This window comes from Odocoileus virginianus, chromosome 10, assembly GCF_023699985.2.
Source record: "Odocoileus virginianus isolate 20LAN1187 ecotype Illinois chromosome 10, Ovbor_1.2, whole genome shotgun sequence".
Lineage (NCBI taxonomy): Eukaryota > Metazoa > Chordata > Mammalia > Artiodactyla > Cervidae > Odocoileus > Odocoileus virginianus.
In genome coordinates, this window is record NC_069683.1 from 54183748 (window position 1) to 54206699 (window position 22952).

The 22952-nt window shown below is 44.7% G+C and overlaps 2 protein-coding genes across 2 annotated transcripts in view; both read right to left on the reverse strand.

Moving 5' to 3' along the window:
• Positions 1-1999: 1999 nt before the first annotated feature.
• On the reverse strand, positions 2000-11772 carry POU2AF3 (POU class 2 homeobox associating factor 3). The gene is made up of 6 exons (XM_020882292.2): positions 11743-11772; positions 11288-11453; positions 9858-9952; positions 5638-5692; positions 4022-4251; positions 2000-2661 (listed from the first exon to the last, which is right to left on the reverse strand). The coding sequence occupies exons 1-6, from the start codon at positions 11770-11772 to the stop codon at positions 2308-2310; spliced, it is 930 nt and encodes a 309-aa protein (XP_020737951.1). The 3' UTR covers positions 2000-2307.
• A 10130-nt stretch (positions 11773-21902) lies between these two features.
• POU2AF2 (POU class 2 homeobox associating factor 2) overlaps positions 21903-22952 on the reverse strand; it is a 37718-nt gene continuing 36668 nt past the window's right edge. Inside the window, exon 5 of the mRNA XM_070472877.1 lies at positions 21903-22667. Coding sequence (XP_070328978.1) covers positions 22266-22667 — 402 coding nt within the window. The 3' untranslated portion in view covers positions 21903-22265. The remainder of the gene's footprint in view (positions 22668-22952) is intronic.

A 22952-nucleotide genomic window follows, 5' to 3' on the forward strand; every position in this document is an offset into this window, starting at 1 on the left:
CACTTTATGTGCTTTGTGCGCAGTCATGTCTGACTCTTTGTAGCCCCATGGACTGTATATATCCTGCCAGGCTCCTCTGCCCATGGGATTTTCCAGGCAAGAATCCTGGAGTGGGGTGCCATTTCCTACTCCAGGGGATCTTCCCAACCCAGGGATTGAACCTGCATCTCTTGCATCTCCTGTATTGGCAGGTGGATTCTTATCCACTAGCACCACCTCTGAAGCCCATTTTAAAGTTGGAGTTATTCATCATAATACATGGTAGAGATATTAGCTCTTGTCTCACATTTTTTTAAATGAATCTTTTTCCATGCCAGATTTAGGGGAAAATTAAGGGGCATGTGAAGAAAGAGCCAGAAACAAGGAAGCAGGAAGTGCTCTCTATTAATGCTGCAAGGTCACCGATTCAGAAGGCAGAGGATAGAAGTGGGGAATGAAAAAAAGAATGGCATCCAGGAAAGAGATTTTGGTGCCAACCACTGGACATCTGTGTGTTCTTTGCTCTTTGTCCCTTTGAGGCAGCTGCTGGGGGTGGGTACAAGGTGTGCAGGGGCTTTGGGCTGTGTGCACAGACATTTGTTGACAATAGACCAGTTTCAGTTTGGTTTGAAACTATTAAAATTTTATTTTTATTGGTGTCTCAGAAAAGCAGTAATTGTTCTGTTCCCCTGGCACATCTATCCCAGAGGCAGGTTGTAACTTGACCTATTTGCCCAAGCCTTAGTAGAGCCCCCAGGGAGGGGACAGTCAGATGGTGTCAATTTGAAAGCAAATGTGTCTCCTGATCCAAAGAAACCCACTGAGGTGGAGGTTCACCTTCTTCCCCTCCGTCTCCCAGCTCTTGTGCTTCGCACCGTCCTCTCCTGTGGACAGTCTGACCCAGCTGGAAAGCTCTGACTGTTTGTAGGCAGCTGGGAACACAGTTTTGTGTCCACAGGGAGGTTGGGTTTAATGGAGAATGATTCCTCAGGTTCCTGAACAGTCTTTCACAAATGGCAACTCCAAATTTTCACCAGTGGAGAGTAGGGAGCAACACTTGGTGTTTTTCAGACCCAAGCGCAGCCACTTATTGGCTGCCTGACAGTGGGCAGGTGACTTAACTTCTCTGAACCTCAGATTTTTCATTTTGCAATCAGTGTTATTGTGAAAATTAAGTGAGATGACATGTAAGAAGATCAATAGATGCTTCTGGCACATAGGAAGGGCTCAGAAAATGATAGCCGTGGGCAGTACCAATGGTACCAGTATTGCTTCCATTGTGCTGAACCTCAGGACATGGAAAATGCCCCCAGACCTCACTGTGGAGATGAAGTGCTGTGCCTTCATGCCCTCAACAAACAGGATTCAACAGTATAGTTTAGGACAGATAGCTTTAGTAGCTCCTCTTCACCTTGAGAGACAGTTGGCCTTGTTCAAACAGATTAATCCACGGAAGTTCAGCTGTAAATAACATGGTTGATCCTATAAATCAATCTGTAAATAAGTGATGCATATTTAAAGACCTAAAGCAGAAATGCAGAAATAGAAAGTAACAAAGAATTCTAACCTTTGTGGTACACCAATTGCATGGCAACTCTCAAGAGAAAGATTAAGTATTTGCCCTCGAAGTTTACAAAACAGGATTTTGGGTATGAAAAGAATTACCTACAGTTTAACTGTGCTGTAGGTAAGATGTGCTTTTGGGGCATCTTAACCTTCTATTGACCACTGATAGGCATGAGAAACTACTGATGCATACACGTCTTTCTCTGATGTTACCCAAGACATATACCCTTGTCTAGCAGTGGAGGTTGAAGGTCCCTCTTCAGCCATCACAGCTGTGTCTACCCTCCATGTGCATCGGAGCCAAGGCACCTCACCACATTAAAATAATTTTCAATCTGTGAACAAGTGGGATTAAATAATAAAGAGTAAGTTTTGATTTCCAGAGTAACTTGATATTATTCATATCAGTTGGGGAATGACTAGTGGAAAATTTAAACAACAAGCCAACTTTTAGTGTACAAAATTATTTATTAGTTAAAAAATTATCATTTGTTCGTTACACAAAAAAAGTAAAACAACCGAGTGTTCCCTACAAAAATTTCAACCGTAAGCATACAAAATAGAAGTGGCACTATGACTGAGCCTGAGGACTCCATCTTGATGCCGAAATTAGTGTCAGAAAACCAAAAACGGTGACATGTAAACTGCACCTGTGATATTTTGTTAGCTGGTTGTATATTTTGAGTTGTCATCTAGAGGTGGTAAAAAAGAAAAGAAAAAAAAGATGTACGCATGCCATGTTCCAAATAGACGTCATTTCTATTAACTGTAGCAGATGTCCCAGTTTGTTTCCCTCTTATAGAAATCACTGCTTGCTGCTGCGGAGGGAGCGAAGTTCACATAGTCTGTGCTGGGGTAGGAAAAGCAGTCTGAAGCTCGGAAGGCGTCCAAGCATTCGGCCTCACAGGAGGCGCAGCAGCAGACCGAGGCGGGGGCGAAGCTGTCATACTGCGCGTGCGCGTAGGTGCAATCTCCCGAGGGGTGGCCGCAGTTCCTGGGGTCCAGTGCGGGGAGAGCGGTGTGACTCTCCGGGGCGTACGAAGGCAGCTGAGCAGGACAGTAATTGTAGTCTAAGGAGCCAGACAGAGTGGAGGAATCCGAAGGCGATTCTGGCGTCTAGAGAGAGGAAAACCAAGGACCCCAAAGCGTGATAAATTAGACAGGATTAGAAGAGCTGAATAGAGCGGATTTATTAACTCAGAGTAAAAGAACATTAGGGGTAAAAGAAAAAAGGCACAACAAAAGCATCTAACCCAACCCAAATCTGCAGAACTAATTTTATTTGCTGGCTGTGTGATTTCATGACACCACATTCTCTGTTTACCTATTTCTTTCCCAACAATAAATTGCCCTGCTTCACTGGCTTTCTTTGTTATAAGCATACTTTACAGGATGCTTTGTTCTTGAAACCACAGAATCCCATTGTGCCTGGTCACCTGCATATCAAATCTTGCTGTGTGCCTCCAGGTAAGCGGCAGGCACTCTGGATGTTCCTGCACACCCTTGACTGTGGAGAACGAGGTGAACATACACAGACAGAGCTGGGATCCTCTCTGAGCCAGTGTCTGGGAGGCTCCCAGACTCCAAACTACTGTTACAGGCACTAAAGTCTTGTCCTCTGCTCCCTCTTAAGCGGGTCCACAGTTGTTACTGAGAAAGCCTAACTTGGAAGCTGGAAGAGAAGTGGATGTTTGGCGGGCCCTGTGGGTATATCCTGTAGAGTTAATTTCTTATCCCCTTAAAATTCACTCAGATACCTACATGGACTTTTGACAAACCAAAAGTGAGAAAAAATTTACATTAAAAAAACACTATTTTTAAAGTTTTTAACAGTATCTAAAAGACATCTTTTAACAACTGGTAACTACCAATGGAAGCCTCACTCCATTTAAACTGATAACACATTTTCAATAATTTAAGGTCTGATATGAACAGACAATGTAAATGTTTTCAACTATTAGGGCTTCATTTTTTTACCAACCATCTCAGACCAAAATGGGCTCTTGTGCCTGTACCAGACCAATATGACCAGTTAGGAGAGCCAATTAAGTGTCAAAATAAAAAAGAATCCCTTATCAGATAACAATTTGCCTTGTTGACACAGCCTTAATTCCATTTTCTAGAACTCAAAAATCCAAGGGCCATTGTTTAAATCAGTGATTTCCAACGAAGAGAATTCTGAATTTCACAGTTAAAAACCATTAAAGGAATATTGCCGGGAAACCTCTTTTTATGGCCATACACCAATGTACTTGGGCATGGCTGACTGGGGAAATCATGATTACACGTGTTCCCAGAGGTTTTTGCCCTTCAATGTGTGGCTATTTCTACCTCCACTGGGTTTTACATCGGTCTTTGCTTGCTTCCTGGATGATTTCCTTGTTGATAGTGTTTGTATGATTTCTCACGAGATGATACAAACTGTCTGCCCCATAGTAGGCAATAACAGGTTTTGTGAAGAACAGAGATAAATTACCAGGCTCTGGTTAAAGCAGAAAGGGGCAGCTTGGAAGCTGTCTGGGAAATAGTGTGGAGTACTTTGCATGGAACTGAGCGAAGGATCCGGGTGTGTCTCTGGCTGAAGGTAGGAATCAAATATCTGGTCCAGAAAGCCTGGGTTTTCTTCACAAGAAACACAACTGGAAAATTCTCGGGGTTGGAAATAATTGGGTGTGGAAGGAATTGGTTCGGGCTCAAAATACAGTCCTAGAAGAAAAAGGAACAGGAGAGGTTTTGGTTTAAAAACTGCACTTACATATTTGAATGGAGTTCTAGTCTATATTCTGAGTATTTACTATATCTAGGGGGAAAAGGGGAAAGTTTGAGAAAAGTAAATAGGCAGGCAATTTGGATTTTTTAAGTTGCCTTAGTTAATTCAAGCCCAGTGAAATGAATCTGATTAATAACTTGGAGATTTATTCAGAAGGTGAAAAGAAAAGAATGGTGATCCAATTTCTGTCCAACTGTCACAGCCAAGCTCAAACTTCCACTGTCCACTTTCTTGGACTATAAGCACCAACACCCAGCCCCTATCTGCAGTCCACGTGAACCTCATCTCTCAAAAGTAAACTGTAGAGTTGCTTGAGGCTTTAAGAAAACTGATGCCATGGCAAATAATCCTCTTGATCTAGGGTTAATTGCTTTCTAAAAGTTTTCACACCTAGTAACTTATATTTTGAGAAGTATTATAAATGGCAACACAAATCATTAAAGGGAGAAACCAGGAGTATAGAATACAAACTAGTACTGTTTTATATTACAAAAAACAAAAATGTTTCCTTAGTGAACATGTTACGTTACACGTGATCAAGGAATTAATCTAAGTGCTTACATACCAAACAAGAATAGTTCTGAAAACATGACTCCTTTTCCATTTTAGTATTAATAGGCCCCAATTCTGATTATTATCCTGAAATGTTCAAAGAAGATAGGCTTAGAGGAACAACAGAACACTGGAGGTTTTGAAGTCTCAAGGCTCCTTTAAGGTTAAGTTAAAGTGGCACATTCAGTGGGGAGTTCCCATAGCACAGGTTTCCTTATAGATGACCTCCTTCAACTCTGAGCTGCCAGTAGCATAGGTAGGAGTGTTTATGTAATAGCATTATTTGTATGGGCTGAGAAAACACACTTGTTTGAACTGCTTTCTGAGAAGAGAGAAAAGAAAGGGAGGGAAGCCCCTGTCCGCTAGGAACTAAGTGAAACAAGAGCAAAGGCATTATTCTAGGACCGCCGGATGTTCTGTTTTCCACCTAATAGTACACTTAAAAGATAACAGGTTTCAGAAAGCAATCCTGATCTTTTAATCAAGATTAGTTACTTGGAAGTGAGGACCTGGAACTAATGTGAGGAGCAAGCTCTTGGGACAGAGTAGATAGCAGAGAATAGACAGTTCAGAAATGAGGACAAAATGTTGCACCTGTTTCCTTGCTGGGCTTATATTTGGAGTCACCATGCCTTTTTTTTCACCTTCTGATTGGTTGGATTCCAATTAAATGGTGGTGCCTATCTTAACCCCTGAATCAAGTACTAAAAGCCTTTCGAGATGGACTTTGCAAGTGTTTTTGAGGGAATTGTAAGGCTGGCTGTACTGACCTGCAGAAGATGGTGGGACTGGGTCTGAAAGGTGGACACTGTTGCCTCCGGACTGCTGCCAAAGCAAGATGACCACAAAACAAAGTGAAATAAGAGTTCTTTAAAGGGAAAGCTAAAACATTTTGACATGAACTATGTTGCCTTCTACTTTAAGGTAAGCCAGATCCTTTCTTCTAAAAAAACTTGCTGTTGTGAAATACAACTGATGTTATATCTTATTCAGATACAACTTTTATTTTTGCTTGGGGATTTTTTCTAATGTCTCCCACTTAAATTTTTATTAATTTTGATAAAAATTAATTTAAATAATTTTTATATTACATAAATGAACAGTTCAAGAAGACTCAGTAGTCTGTTAAATGATTTAATTTAAAATTAATAAGAACTAACATTTATTTAATCCCAACTAGCTATAACTCAGTCGATCATTTTCCCCAAAATCTTCTTACACTATCTGTTGGCTTAGTCCTGGATAGCTAAAAATAGTCACATGTTCTTCCTAGCTATGATATGTTATAACAGAAAATATTTTCTTAAAGTCATAGTAACTTGGAGCTTATCTACATTGTAGTTAATGGTTGGGTTGGGAAATATTTTACTTCTCTGGACTTTTTATGCTATTTTCTTTAAAGTTGCTTTCTTCACTACAATAAATACCTGAAGTTTACCAGTCTGTTCCTTTTAACTATTCAAAGTAAAGCAGCCTGTGTCCTCTGGTTAAATTAATAACGGTACTAACCGAGTAATTTAGGACTTTTTTCTTTTAGGTTTCAGGTGGTGGCTTTAAAGTTTAAAGGGACCAGCCTTGCTCCGAGAGTCTGTGCTAGGAAGCAGAGCTGCGCACGCCCATCTCCTGTCTCTCGGGGTACTCCAAACACCCGTCTCCTGTCTCTCGGGGTACTCCGCATGCCTGTCTCCTGTCTCTCGGGGTACACTCACAGCTGTATACTGAGCCGCTGAGAGCCTGCAAAGTCAGTCGCTGCTGAAACAGGAGGTGGTGTTAATTTTGAAAACGATCCATGCTGTAATGTCATGAACCAGGAAGCTGGAATCCTTCACCAGCTCTTTATGCAAATATTTGGCTGCAGCTTGAGCTCAAGCACTTGGAAGGAGTGGGTTTTAAAAACTCGGCTTCATTGTAGAGCTCTCATTAACCCCATTCCTCCCCCGGAATGGTCCCTTTGTAGACCTCCCCAGGTTATCTCCCGCAGGTATGTTTACAATATTTTACGTGATATTATCTCGCTAGTCATGGGTTCACTTTCTACTCTACTCCAAGAATACAAAGAAAGTCTCCTCTCTCTAGATTTCAAACAGTGCAAAAGTCCACAATCTATGATTTATAAAGGCACATCATCTGTTTAAAAAAATTAATAGTAGGAAAGGGTAAATTATGTTTTTTGGTAAGTACTAATTCAAGTTTCTCTTTATCCTGTGGGTGAAAGAGTTATGTGTGTGCATGTGCATGTATGTGTGTAGGGCTGTTTGTAAACTGATTCTGCTGAAGTAAGCTTTTGAAATTGATAAATCTGACATGCATGTGTGTCTCCTGGCACTATCGGATACCTTAACATTTGTCTCAATCTATACCTTCCATCCAGGATTGCCTTCTTAAAATTTTGAATTGTGGATACTACTCTGTCTTTATAACAAATTATGATAAATTTCTTCCTGCTTTACATATTTGACAAAAATACGTAATTTGGCTTAATGCTTCCCAAAGGTCTCCTTTACCCACTGAACAAATTGGAGATGATCTCTGTTAAACCAGAAGCAGGCATACATACACTGTCCCCTGCTACCTGCCATCCGTGTCTACTGACTATACCTCCTAGGCTTCCTAGAATCCCAGATCCTTCTGCTGGTTCCCAGTGAGGAATTTTACATCTGACTCTCATAGTTAAATCATCTTTGTGTTACTCCTCCATGCCTGCGAGGACCTGGGTGGATATCATCTTCCAGAAAGCAAAGCTGGGGCCAGCTTTGCCCTGCATGTTCCTGCAAAGCACTGGTTTAAAAGTACTGCTTGATTATTTTTCAGAGAGGAATTCAGAAAAATTTAGATAAATCAAACTGCTCTAGGGATTAGATACTAGTCAGATACACAAATGAAATGTTTCAGCCTTGCTTTCATTCCAGCAGCTAGCTAACAGGGAAACAGTGGGCAAACCAATCCAGAAGTGGCCAAGAATAATACAGTAGCCATGTGCAAGTGAGGCTTCTCCACATTGTAGCTGGAGCAGAATTGTACAAGGTACCAAAGCCCCTTAATGAAAGATTACATTTTGTTAGGAACATCCTGATGATGTGTTTTTTTTTTTTTTTTTTTGGTACCAGTAGTATATCCTAGTTTCTTTGTTCCTGGTTTTATTAATTTTAAAATAATCTCTGAAATAAAGGAGTTGGTAGTTAAGGCTACCAGACTTCTGCTCAGTACAGTTGGATCTGCAGGAAGATGAATTTAGGGAGCCAACAGGTGGGAAGGTTTTTTTTTTTTTTAAAGAATAAGAAGGTCTTGGTCCCACTTTTTGCTCTACCATTAGCAACTGTAAGGCTTTGAACTTTAGCTGTAATAGAGGCATACAGATCCCTGATTCACTCACCTCTCCTGGTTATTGTAAGAACTAAAAGAAATAGTGAGTGTGCAAAAGTGCTTTAAAAGAACCACTGGAAAGCCCTCTACAAATGGAAGAAAGTTTTATGGCATGAGCTGAAGTTCTACATGTGGAGGCACTGACTTTGCATGCATGCTCACTGGCTCAAAAGTGTCCGACTCTTTGCAACCCCATGGACTATAGCCTGCAGGCTCCTCTGTCCATGGGATTACCCAGGCAAGAATACTGGAGTGGGTTGCCATTTCCTCCTCCAGGGGATCTTCTCGATCCAGGGATTGAACCCACATCTCCTGTGTCTCTTGCATTGGCAGGTGGATTCTTTTACCACTGAGCTACCTGGGAAGCCCACCGACTTGACATCTAGCAAATATAAAATTTGTGCTGCCAATGCTATATCACAGCAACCTCTAAACTCCCATTAGAACTCTAAACTCTGAGCAAAGAGTGTGAGTGAACACTAGTGAATATCTGGCTTTTAACTTCTGATTCTAATTTTATTTTAGCTACTTTTCACAAATAATAATAATGATAGCTAACATGTATTGAGCACTTTTTAAGAGGAAAGTGTTCTTCTAAGTGTTTATGTGCAATAACCCACTTACTCCTCACAGAATCCCATTATCTCCAGCATAAAGATGAGGAAGCTGAGACACGAGAGACTGAGTAACTTGCTCAAGTCTTCACACCATGGAGGAACTGGGGTCTGAACCCAGTTCACTGGTTCTAGAACCTGTGTTCACCACTGCTATGCATCTTCCCCAAAAGGCCCATTTTATGAAATCAGGCATTGCACACAAACAGCACTGGATACAAAAACTGTTGTGGGACAGATGCCAATAAGCTGAAGACAGGACCACTGGCAATATGGGCCCATCCTCCATATCTGAATCTACACCCAAACTAACCCAAAGGCAACTGTGTGATCAAGGGCTCTCAGCGATGAATTGCCCTCTCTTGGGGGAAACCACCCTAGTTTATTTGGTTCTGTTGCTGAGCATTCTTGCTAGTATCTTCTGCTTTAGGATGCACGTAAAGTGGTAGGTACCCTTATGACTGCCCAGGTCTATCTCATAACCCAGAACTGCTTAAGGCTTCATCACATATAAGGAGGTGGTTCTATATGCCAAGCTGTCTCCTCTGAGGCTACACAGCCCCTTTCAGCTGGGTAATTTCAGTGTTTGGGATCAGAAGAATGAGGACAGAGGGTGTGTGTGTGGTGGTGGGGGGGGGGGGGGCGGGTTCCATGGAGAATCGCCCCATGAAGGGCTCCCTAAAAGGACATTTCTGGGAGAGATTTCCTTTGCCTATGTGAGGACATACACTATCTTCCTACAGAATAAGAACCTACTTACCTACTGGCTGCATTGGACCAACATGCTCGACTATGATCAGTGAGGGCTGGACTCCCCCAAATCCTGAGCCCTAGAACATGTCTGTTTTCTGTGGTGAACTGGGATGAAGGTGGGCACAGATGTCATAAGATCAGCTAAAGAAGGCCAGCTCTGGGGATGGTGATGGGCCCAGGGAGGCCTCCTACACCTTTCCGGACTCAGGGCAGAATGAAGCTGAACATGATCTGGGAATGAGTGAAGGGTTCATGCTTACGGTTCCCCCTGAGGCTGCCTGATGTGCTCGTCTCTGCTGCAGCAGCTCCTTCACCGTGATCTTCACCCGGACACCTTGATACACCTTAGGTTTTTCTGGGGAAAGGCAACTGAGTCAGTGGTCAAGTGTAAGGTCTGCAGTGTCAGGCAGGGGTGTAGGGGTCTTTATAAACTAGGCATCTAATGCCAGATCTCCAGGTCTGGATAACACAAACAGAATGCTAAAAGACAGATGGGAAAGAAACTCAAATTTCTCAAACTTGAACGGATGAAGAGATTACCACGGGCAGGTTTCAGGGCCCCAGTGGAAACAGAACCTATGGAAATCTGTGGGCCCACCCACCCCAGGCTGGGCACAGGTTTTTCTGCTCAGGAATGTGGAGACCAGTCTGGAGAAGCGCTCCTCCTTGGCTCAGTTAGGGAAACCCAGGGTTCTGGTCTGGAAGAGAGACGGGGGAGGGGCTGGATGCTTCAGCACTGACCTAGCCCACCCCACTCCCACTCCAGTGCAAGTTCCGAGTCCCTTCCTTTCCCACGGGACCAGTCGTGGCTTCTGGGGAGCCTCTAACCTCAGTGCGCCCCTGGCCTGGAAGCCAGCCCTGGGGCAAGCAGCGGGCGGGTGGGGTTTGGCCGACCCTGGTCCTTGGATCGGTGAGGGCTCACTAGGCTGAGCCCAGTAAAGGGTCCAGGCGTGAGAACTGCCCCCTCCCTCTCGTCTTTTTCTCCTGCCTCCTCTCTCCTCGCCCCCTTTCTGCTCCTTCGCGTCTTTCCCGCCTCCCTCCTTAGGCCCCGCTCCTGCTCGCCCCTTTTCCCGTCTCTCCCCACCCCCTCCCTTTCTGGGGCTGGCATTTCCCGGCGGCGCCCGAAGACTCCCAAGTCGAGTCCGCGCGGCGCGAGCCCTGGGGAGGCGTGCGGGGCGGCCCAGGACCGCGCGCGCTCGGCTGGGAAGCCGCCCTCCAGAAGGGGCCGCCCCGGGCTGCCGGGCTCCCGGGACAGGCCGGGCGCCCGAGGGGTCGGCGGGCAGGGCGTCCGGCGCGCCGGGAGCTCGGGGCAGCCGCGGCCCCGAGTGGCGGGTGGTGGTGGGGGAGGGCGCGGAGCCGCGGTGAGTAGGTCGGGCCGGGCGAGCATTCGCGGGCGGAGGTGGCCACGGGAGTCCGGGCGCGACTCCGGCCCTGACCTCGACCCGGGAGTGCGCGAGCGCGGGAGAGCCGCGCGGGGTGGGGGCGGGCCGCGCGATCGGCCCGGGCGCCCGCGACCGTGTCGGGCCGCCAGCGCCTCGCCTGGCCACTGCGGAGACCGCCGCAGGACTGGTGGGAGCCCCCGGGGCCGGGTCCCGGGAGCTAGACGTCTCCCCCCGCGAAAGGGGTCGCGCAGTTCGTCGCCCAGACCCAGGGGATCCCGCAGCTGGCCCGCGGGGCCTGGGCTCCGCACCCTCGCCGCCATCCACCGTCTCCCGGAGACTCCCTCGACGGGTCCGCGGCCCCACGGGCAGCGAGTGCGGCCCGGGGTCCGCGCGGGAACCGCCACGGCCCGGCTCTGAGCGGCCGGCGCGCGTCCCGGGCTCTTCGCGAGCCTCTAGCTCCCCCCGCCGCCGCTGCTGCGCGCGCAGAGTCCGCGCCGCCGAGAAGTCCCAGGGTCACATCTGTGGCCAAGTGAGAGGGCCGGTGGTGGACCGCGGGACGCGGACCGCCGCGGCGGTCAACTGGGTCTCTGGGCCTCTGCCCTGGGGACCAGGCGCCGAGTGGGAGCGGCCACAGCGTGGCCCGTGCCCTCTCCCGATCCCGGGCTCCTACTTGCACGCCCTGACTTTGTGCCTCTCTGTTCCATGCAGGAAAAGTCGTGGAAATACACCCGGATCAAAACGCCCCTCGCCCTCGTGACCCTACCCCAGAAGAAGCAGCCGAGTTACCCGACATCGTGGTCAGCAGAAGCTGAGGTGGTGGCTGGATGCTGCAGCTGCAGGGAATCAGCGTGGAGGAGGGCTCCTGTGCAGGGGGAGAAGCAGAGATGCAACATTTTTAAAGTTTCACAAAGCATCCAGCTGCACCCAGGTTCCTGGAGCAGGAGACAAACAGAATTAATGTTTTATACCTTCGGGTATAGGTTTGAGTTTTTTCCCCCTCATGCCAAGTATTTAAAACCTCTAGAAACCCATGATTTGACAATCAATGATTGCGCGATACTTTCAATTTGAATATTCAAAGGCTTAACAAAATGGACTATCTTCTGCAGAAATCCTGCATACAGGCACCCCAGGGAGAGTCCACAGAAACAGGGAGTGAGACCCCTTTGGGTCCTGACCCTTGCTTTTACTGTATTTTGAGCATTTTGCCCACCTTCCCACAGAGAGAGCAGGAATCCTCAAAGATGCTCTGTGTTTCTGCCTCAAAGGGAGCTCTGGGATCCCTGAGTGACCTAGGCTGCCCTTCGTGTCCACCTGAGCCAGACTGACTGGGCTGACTGGTTTCCATCTCCTCAGTCTCTGTTTTAAGGGAAAAGCTCAGGTTTTGGGGAGTGAACATGGCCGCCAGTAGGTATGGCCTGGCAGAGAGTCACTCCGGGCCCAGGTTGTAGGCTGGAGGCCCGCAGAGGCCTTCGCTCTGCGCCTCATCTGCTTCTGGCCCCGCCTGGCCACGTGCCGGCTTCCCTCCCCTTTCCCCCACTCTCTCGTCTGTGCCCCAGACACTGGGGTTTCAGTATGGTATGCCTGCACGTTAAGACCCTTTGCTCCCCCCCACAGAGCTGGGGGTGCCTCTGGGGCCTCACCCTCTGGAGAGTTTCTGAGTCTGGTGGTTTTTCACTGTGAAGTTCCCTTTTTCCTTTTTTTTCCTCTCCTCTTTTTCCCTCTAGAGCCACCCCTGCCTTTTGACCACAGGAGCATGTTTTGAGAAAGGATGATAAGCTTGGCTTCTGCTCATTTTAGCTGAAAGGATATGGATTTGGGTTCAGGCCTTCACACTTGAGGTGTGAGGTGGGAGGGCTTTGAGGTCAGCTGCCCCCTCGGTCGCAGCCTAATCCCCTCACTGATGACCTGAGATTGTGCGGGGTTATGTTCTTCAACCACCTGCTGTACCTCTCCTGTGTGATTTGGAAGCTCGAGAAGATACGAGTGGCCCAGAGAGGGAGTGGGTGCCAGGCCAGATCCTCTCCTAGCCCCCAAGGGAAGGCAGAGTGGGGTTCCCTTTCCAGGTAAGCCAAGACATTTCCATGTTGCCAGGACAGGCAATGTTTATAGGCCCCTTTTCTTTGTTCTCTGAAGTGCGAACAGTGGATTTGAGCAGAAAAAAATCCAGATGCTCTGGGATGTGTTGGTTGCAGGGTTGAGCATGCAGAGGTGGAGAAAGGAGTTCTCTAAGAGTGACAGGACACCAAGAGTGTGATGGATAAGTTGCCTGACAAGTGGACCCATGTCTCTGGGGGAGGAGATCAGGGCTGGGGACCCTTGAGGTGGCTCCTGGCGGTAGATTTGTCTCCAGTCTACCCGGAATCTGTCAGCTCTGGAGCCTCTTTCTCCAAAGGCACCGAGCCTGTGTTTTCCTGATGGACCTCAGGACCAGCCTGGTGAGGAGGGGAGGCCACCGGGAGTGAGAGAGGAGAGCCCCTGTTTCCTCTCTCCATGTCCTGTTGTGTGTGGGCCCAGGCCTTCTCAGGAAGCAGTGAGTCAAGCAGCGTCAAATTAGGGACAGTCTCTTGTCCTCCTAGCTTCTTCCATGACTTCTTTTCTCATTTGTCCTCCTTTTTCTTTTACACTTATTTTCTTTTGGTTTGCTTAAAAAAAATCTTCTCTTGGACCTTTGTGGTGTTACTTTTTTTTTTTCTGGGTTTCTTTTTTTTCCGTCTTTTTTTGCCATTACTTTCCTCCATTCCTTATCTGCATTGCTGTTTTTTTTCCTGGGCTTTGTGTGTGTGTCTGTTTTCCTGTGTTCTGGGGTGCTCAGTTTTTCAGGCTTAGTCACCTTCCTAATTTCTCCTTTCATGAGATGGGCAGGGATTGCAGGAGCCATAGAGTGCTTTTAGCAACATCATGGAAACTGATGCAGTGATTGGTTGCCCTTTGGAGAAGGCAGGCAGGGCTGGGTGAGAGGTGAGCAGTGTGGAGGCCACACACTCTCTAGGGACAGCAGAGACCTCTCTGTCCCTTCCTCCAGAAGCCTCTGCCCAAACCAGAGCAGCAATTCTGGGGGCTTCTGTGTTGGCCCCTAGCTGAAGTGATGGGTGTTCCAGTGCTGTGGCTAGCTCTCAACTTTGGAAAACTGGATTTCCTTAGGCTGGAGCTCTGATTTGAGAAACAAGCCCCCCCGGTCCACTCCTGCCCCAGTTTGTAGCCTAACATTAAGGGGTTTGGTTTCTACTGTTTCTATAATTGCAAAACCCTGGCACAGATACATTAGAGCCAGATGCCACACCAGTAGGGATGAGGGAGCATTCTTTCTAACTTGCGCCTGTAAATTCTCCTTGTGGGGCCACGTGAGTCCTGTGGTCTGGAGCAGTGATCTTGGCTCTGAGACCCCATAGCCTTGGATGTTCCTCGTAGACTTTTTAGAGTTTGTCCTTCATCAAATGTTTGTTGCATGTCAGGCACTGAATGGAAGAACCTCCCCAGATCCCAGACAAGGAAACGGGTCAGAGGGATGAGCAACATGATCAAGATTACTGAGCAGGTACATGGCAGGATTAGGAATCAAAGTTTCATAAAGCCCTTACTCTTAACTATTATAGTTATCTTCCTAATCTTTTATAGCAGACGCTTTCACACTTTTTAGACTTCAACCCACAACTAAGAAATTCATCTTACACGTTCACATACTATAACAGTATTTATATGTTTATAGAATAAATTTTCGTGGAACAATGTACACCTATGCGTGTAAGATGTTCTGAAATTTTCTGTTCCATCTTTTCCATCTCATATTATTTAGAAAAAAGTCTATATTGATTGGGAGTCACTGAGATAATTTAATGATCCGCAGATGAGTTGTGACTAAAAACTGGGAAATATTGGCTCTGAGACGTGTAGACACACTTGTAAGAGCGTGCTCAGACAGCACAGCTGTTGTGTGTGGACTGTGTGCTGTTGGCGTGTGTGGGGAGGCTGGGGCAGTGCAGATACTGAGTGGAGAGTGGTCTGTAAACACTGGGGTCACTGGAACCCCGAGAAGAGGCTGCCTGGAGGGGAGGAGGAGCTGCTGATTAGGCTAATGACAGCTTGTGTACCCTGGACTGGGAACTCTTCTTTCTTGCTGGGGGCATGTGCTGTGCTTAGTCATTCTGTCATGTCCAACTGTGTGTGACCCCATGGACTGTAGCCCTCCAGGCTCCACTGTCCATGGGGATTCTCCAGACGAGAATACTGGAGTGGGTTGCCATGCGCTCCTCCAGGGGATTTTCCCAACCCAGGGATCAAACTCACGTGTCCCACACTGCAGGTGGATTCTTTACCATCCGAACCACCAGGGAAGCCCAAGAATAGTGGAGTGGGTAGCCTATCCCTTCTCCAGGGGAACTTACTGACCCAGGAATCGAACCAGGGTTTCCTGCATTGTAGGTGGATTCTTTACCCACTGAGCTACCCTCATGGCTGCCTGCTAAGTGTCTGCCCTGAGGTCCTGATCATCACTTTGGAGTTTTTAGTAAAAGACTGAAAAATAAAATGTTGTGGACTTTAACAGGTTCTCTTGACTCAAAATGTAACATAGGGTCCTGATGTTTGAATGTTTAAAGGGATCTCTGAGGGACTGAGACAGACTTGGAGTGTTTTTCAAACATCCCTGCTGGTGGTCGTCTGGCTAAGGCTCCCTCTACCCTTGGGTTGAGCTGTAGGCCTGTAGATGAGTTTTGAGGAAATGGGAGCTCACTGCATGTCAGGCAGCCTGTTCCACTGCTTTAAATATAATGATTGCTGGCTGAGCCAAAATCCAATGTGTTGTGTTAGTTGAATACCATCTACATGCTTGGCCTGGTATCAAGCACCAGGAATACAAAGACACATAGTCCTGCTTTCTGCCATCAACTGCTTGGTGAGTAATGTGGATTACCTGTTCTCCCACTTCCACATTGCTGCTCCTTCATTATGGGTCTGTCCAGTACATTCATTGGTTCATTCATTCATTCAATGAGTGTATAATGATGACCTGCTTTGACTAGGCCCAGATAAGCCTGAAGAAATTCACACTTCCTTCCACTCCTACTGTAAACCTTTTCTTTTTTGAGGTTCACCATCCATAGCTTCTCTAAGTCTTCATGTATTACAGTATTTCAGATCTCTGAGCCACTGATCTTAGAAACTCTTAGTTGTTCCTTGACCGTCTTGAAGTCCTATAACACCAGAATAATGGGAATAGAATACATTTCTTTTTAAAGTTTTAAGCTGAATATTTTAACTGAAAAGTTTTGGCAGGCTTTTGTATGCAAATGACACTGCAAAGCATTGTATTTTTCCCCCAAAGTAGGAGATTTTATTAAATTACACACATTTGACACATGGATATGGAAAGACTTTCAGTATAAGAAAAAGGAGTTTATTCCCTCTAAATTTGACTATGACTATAAATTCTCTTTATTAATGCAAAGCTCTTTTGTCATTCTTACTGAGGAACACTGTTACCAAACCTTGTGGGTAATATCAAGTTCCAAAAATATGGAGGAAACAAGTAGTTACTGGGATCAGTGTGAATGCTTGGTCCATATGAAAATGACCAGGAACACTATTATACAAAGGTTATTTAATGATTTGTAGTAAGTCAAACTCTTTCCATAAAACAGATTCAAAGTTTTTACTTTAAGAGACTTCCATGGGGAATGAGCATTTGATAGTTTATCATTTAGGAAGATACCATCAGATTCTTCTTGAAAAGTTCATCTTTTACTTAAGACATTTTTATTATGCAACATTTAAGACATACAAAAGCATTAAGATTACCATGATAAAAGCCTATGAATATGTTATCAAGATTAAGAAATATTATCAAGGCTAAGAGATAAGTAACATAACTCATTTATATTTAATTTTTTGAATTTTTCCACCTAAGATATTTGGTTAAGAGAGAAGGTTATCGATTTTCCTAATGTGAAGAGCTAATTCTTAGATACTATTTGTTTTATCCACATTTTTTCCTTTCAGAATTTGGACATTTTTTACCTATTTTCCTTTTGGCTTGTAATATACTGACAATTGCATATTGTAAACCCACATATCTTATTTATCAGAAATTATAAATAAAGGACACTTTAATATCAAAGATCAAATAAGTCATGGTCTCATCATTTACAAATAAGTATAAAAGATTTTCTTATTATTTATTTAATGTGATCTTTAGGGATTCTAATTCCTAATCTATTTATCATATTTGTTTTAATCACATCAGATATAATACCGAATATTGAGTAACTTCTATTTCTAAGAATTCTTAGTAATATTTATAGTCTACATAGATCCTAAATGAATTCATAAAACATTTTCTGTGCTACTTCAAATGTTCAGCGATTTTCCTTGTTAAAGACATTTAAAAATACAAAATCAATCATCTTAAATATATTACCAGTAAAACTTAATATCCAGTACTGCCTGAGTTTGCAAAGAGTATGACTAAGTCAAACACTAAACCTAGTGAGGATTTTTCTTATACATCAGAACTGTCATCCATGGTGTTGGGATCTAAGTTGTTATTCATCTTTGCGGTATCATTTTTGCTCAATTTAACAAAGACTAACGGAACACCTACAACCTGCTGGACACTAAGCCACCTTCTGAGGACATAGAATTGAAACAACCAGGAGTCTTTTCCTTGATGAGTCTAGTTAGAAAAGCCTCTTTAGCCAGAGGTACAATTTTGCACTTAACCCCTCAAGAGTCAGCATTTATCGAGTATGGTATATAAGATGAACAGTGAAATATTGTTTTCAACAGAAGGGCTACCTGATAAAGAACTTAAAGACAGAATGTAAAGAATGAGCATAGGGCCTTCCCTGGCGGTCCAATGGTTAAGAATTCGCTTCGCCATGCAAGGGACATGTGTTTCATCCCTGGCCAGGGAACGAAGATCCCACATGCTGATGGGCAGCTAAGCCAGGGTGCCACAACTACTGCGCCCGCATGCCTGGAGCCAGGCTCCGCAGCTAGAGAAGCCGTGGCAGTGGGAAGCCCGTGCAATGCAACCAGAGTAGCCCCACTTGCTGCACCTAGGGAGAGCCCACATGCAGCCAGGGAGGCTCGGAGGAGCCCAATAAAATGCGTGAGTGAGCGAACAGTTCTAAAAGGGTATGATTTTAGTGTTTTTTTTTGTAGAATGATTGTAATGTAATGTGACTTAAACCTTGGACACCAATTGTTATTTCAATTCTTTAAATATAGCTGATGTTTTATTTTTATGAATGTATTATTTAGATTTACATAGTGAAAATGGATCACAGAGATACTACTAATACCTTTATACACACACACACACAGACACACACAGACATAAAGACACACACAGACACACACACACATACAGACACACACAGACACATACACATACACAGACACACACACACACACACACACAGACATACAGACACACACACACAGACACAGATAGACACACACAGACATACAGACACACAGACACAGACACAGATAGACACACACACACACACAGACACACACATACATACAGACACACACACAAACACACACACAGACACACATATACACACATATGCATATACACACACAGACACACAGACACACACATATATATATATACAGACACACAGACACACATATACACACACACATATATATATACACAGACACACACACACATAGATACACACAGAAACACAGACACATACACACACACACATATATATACATACACACACAGACACACACACACATATATACACATATGTATATACACACAGACACAGACACACACACAGACACACACATATATGCACACATACACACATATATACATACACACACAGACATACACACAGACACACACACAAAGACATATATACATGCAAATATTTATTTTACTATTGAGGTTAGTAATTCTTTTCCCTTTGTGGAACTCTCTGTATAGTACTCTAGCACTGAAATCTGCTCCCTGTCCACTATCGTGCCATCATATTGCATTAAATAGTAACTGAGCTGTAGCGAGTCATAATGGTCATTTACAAGCAGTTATTAAATAAATGAGGTAAAGCTATGGTTTTCTTCTCTCATTCTTTGGGGTTTGTATAATATTATAAGAGAAATGCAAACACTTTCAACTACATTCTATAATACCTGTATTTAGTGATTTACAGGCAATTGCCTGTATTTTAGTTTTCGCATGGGCAAATTTTGCTTTCCATTTTTTGCGGACATTATCCTCTAGGGAGATTTCTTAGCTTGAGCTTGATATCACCATCTCTGCTTGCTTACTTTGTTTATTTTAAACTTGCTATTGGCGTATAATTCACTTACATTGTTGTGTTAGATTCAGGCATACAGCAGAGTGAGTCAGTTATACACACACATATGCACTCTTTTTTAGATTATTTTCCCAACAGGTCATTATAGAGTATGGAGTAGTTTCCTGTGTTATACAGCAAGTTCCTATTAGTTATTTATTTTATACATAGTAAGGTGTATATGTCAATCCCTCTCCCACTAATCTCTGCTTATTTCACACCTTAAGGGACCTAAAAGGGATGGTGTTTTGAACCTGAGCTTTTAAATTTTCTCTCACTTCCCCAGGAAAGCTGTGAATCTGAGAAGAGCAGGTTTAATAAGGAGAGGGAAAGGAGAAGGTGTATTTTTTTTTTTTTTTTGACATCATGCATTATTACAAAAAGGTACAGTTAAGTCTCTGGCATGCTCTAGGAAACAGAGAGTACTTGAATGGGAAATGGAATAGGGAAACAGAATTAACTTCCCTGACATAAGTTTATATCTTGGTCTCACTTTTTAACAAGTATTGTAAATTCCCAGAGCAATAAAACAGAATTAAAATACATACAGTATAGCAATACACTGGCAAGCTAAAGAGAATTCTTAAAAATTATTTACTGTTTGGAATTATTACTACCATTCCCCACTCCCCTTGACATTTTAGACTGGAGAACTGGAAAGGGTACTAAACAGCATATGGGCTGGTGTGTGTCTCCTTTTTTATTAATTAAATTTCCCCAACACTATGAAAGGACTTGGGTGCTCTAAGAAGGATGTAGACACCACTGGTCACTGAGCTCTACTTATCTGAGAGCCAGGTTGTGAGAAGAAGAACATGACAGGTGAGCAGAAAGCAGCAAACCAAGAGAAATAAGCATGCCTAATATTTAGTGTTATAATCAAATCAAAATTAAAGTTACAGGAACATATACTTATGATTTACACATACATTTTTAATTACTGTGTTGTGTGCTACTTAGTAACACATAGAAGCGGTAGATGACTATAATGATTATCAATTTTATACAGTCAATCTAGAAAAGTGACTTTAAGACCCTTCCTTGTGAAGACTCCTGCACCTCCAGGGATGGCCAGATCTTCTGACATGGGGCTTGTCGTCCAGGTTTGAGTGAGGCTGGATGACAGATGGCTCTGCCAAAGATACTGGCAATCAGGACTAAGTTCTCCAGTTTCATCAGACTTCAGAAGGGCAGCTCCCTCTCCCACTGTAGAATTTACCCTCTTCCATGGTAGCTCAGAGTGAATACTGAGCAAAGTAAAGATTAGGCTGTGGGAAGGAGTGTGGGAGGAAGGAGTAGGCCGGTGACCTGGGAGAGTATGGTCCAGCAGCTAGGTGCTCCTTCCATCAACGTCTGTTCCTCTGAGGATGCTCTCCCAGGAGTGGGATGAAGGGTGTGAGTAAAAGAGGCTCCTATTCAAGCATTTCTGTGGGGATGCCACAAATCAGGAGTGTGTTTGCTGAACCAGAATATACTCTTGAACACCCAGAGAAGGAGGAACATCAATTATTCACTTCTAAGTGTGAATTAATATCCGTTTTTTACTTTCTAGACTTCTAAACAGAGTGTGGGACCCTGTCACAGACGATGCGATGGAAACTGTTTTGAGTGGCCTTGGGCCCCCAGGAGATGGAGGGAAAAAGCATTGGATTAGGAGAAACCTGAAGGGTTAGAAAAATGTGGTGAAGGGAATAAAGAAAGGAAGGTGGCGAGAAGACGAAAGGAAGATTCTGGGTGTAACCTGTGGAGCTTGACACAGGCTATGCGAAGTTAAAGTGTGTGTGGGGTGTTTATGATGGGCTTGGCCTGCAGACAGGCATGTACATGGTGGGAATTACTGTGAGAGCTTAACTGGCAAAGGAATCCAAACCAATCAGACTTATATGAGACAGACTGATGCTTCAAATGTCAGTTTCTTCATTTAAACAAAGCAAGACCTATATATTTCTGACCAGTGAGCCACCAACAAGGTCTCTCTTCAAACAGGAGCTGTGTGTACACCTGACGGTATGTCCTTCTTCAGAGGCCCCTTGCTTCTGGCGATCTGCAGCCTGTTTTTTCTTGCCAACAGTTCAGGCCTTCTGTCTGCGTTTTCCTTATAATGCATGCATTCTTATTTGATTATAAGAATGTCCATTTCACTAATCTGCTCTGATGACTGTTGGTGTATTCCATCAGAGAAACCATATCTAGCTTAACTGATCAAAGAGGACATTGGTCAAAGAAAGTTTTTGGCCTTTATTGTTTTTTGGATTAGCCTAATTTTTGGACATCCTGGGCTTTAGTGCAGAGTCAAAACCATATAGTTATGAAGTCATAGATAGTGTCCTGGCTTCATCCTACTTTAATGACAATAAAGCATTTTTTTATGGCATCACATGTGTTACTTGCAAGTTATTATTTGTTATTTGCAAGTCACTGTAAGGAGAGAAATGTATATAATACTTCACACTTTATAAAGTCACATGGTATAAAGTGCATTTTGTTTTATGTGCCCTAATCTATTTGACACCCTATGCATTATCTTTTATTGAGGAACATACACAGTACATAACTAAGAAAAATTAGACAGGAAAATCAGTATGTTTTATGAGCTGCATAAAGTTTTTAATGTAATTTAAGGAAAACTATCAGTGCTAAAATGATACTTCAAAGATAACAGAAGATTCAGAACACAGTGGGTTATTAAATTCCCCCCAAAACCTCACTGTGCGGGTTATTAAATTTCCCCCAAAACCTCACTGTCAGGCTGTCTATCTAGAATATGGTCCCTGACACACGGAATTCACATTGTGGTGTGTTTCAGTGGGGTTATGGTGGGTGGATCACAAAGAAATGCCGTCATCTATTAACAAAGGGTGGCACAACGGCTTGTCCTGAAAACCCACTTCTGAAAGAACGGCCACACCACAACAGTCTGTGAATACAGAGAACTGACTTCAAGCACAGAAGTCCTCTGGTGCCCTCAGTAAGCCCTGCGGCACTCGTATGCCCCCCACGCCAGGCTCCCGTCTTCTTTGGTCCACGGAGAAGCGTCCTGGAGGGCAGAGGTGTCTGCCCCCTCGTCTGGGGAGAAGGGCCCCACCTTGGGCGGTGGGTCATTGGACATCGTCATGAAAGAGGTGAAAGGGTAGGGGGCCGGGGTGGGGTACCCCTGCGTGTGGTACAGATCCTCCAGCGCATGCAGTGAGTAGGACTGAACCCCGGTGAGGGGCCCGCCGCAGCCGGCGCTCCTGTGCTGGGCGACACCGCCCGACTCCAGCTGGGAGAGGCAGCCGGTGTTGGGTGCCAAGCTCTGCAGGGCATCGGCTGGCACGGGGTCTGGCTGGCTGAGGCCTTCGGGCACCGTCTGCTCCCACGAGTCCCTCTAAGGAGGACGGAAAGGTCAGTGGGGTTAGTCCCTAGGTGATGGTCTGACGGGGACACATTTCCTTCCCGACACAGGGGCTGCTGGCCTGTGTCTTCCACAGCCTGCTTTGGAAGCACAGCCTCGCTGCGCTGCCCAAGGCCTCCTTACAGGCGGCTCTCTCCTCTGCTGTGGGGCAGTGAACCTTCTAGTGCCTTTCTCGAGAATTAAGTGTGCGTGTAAATAGAGTCCTTTCCCCAGAAAACATTAAAAGAGTAAATGTGAAAATAATAAAATGAACATTTA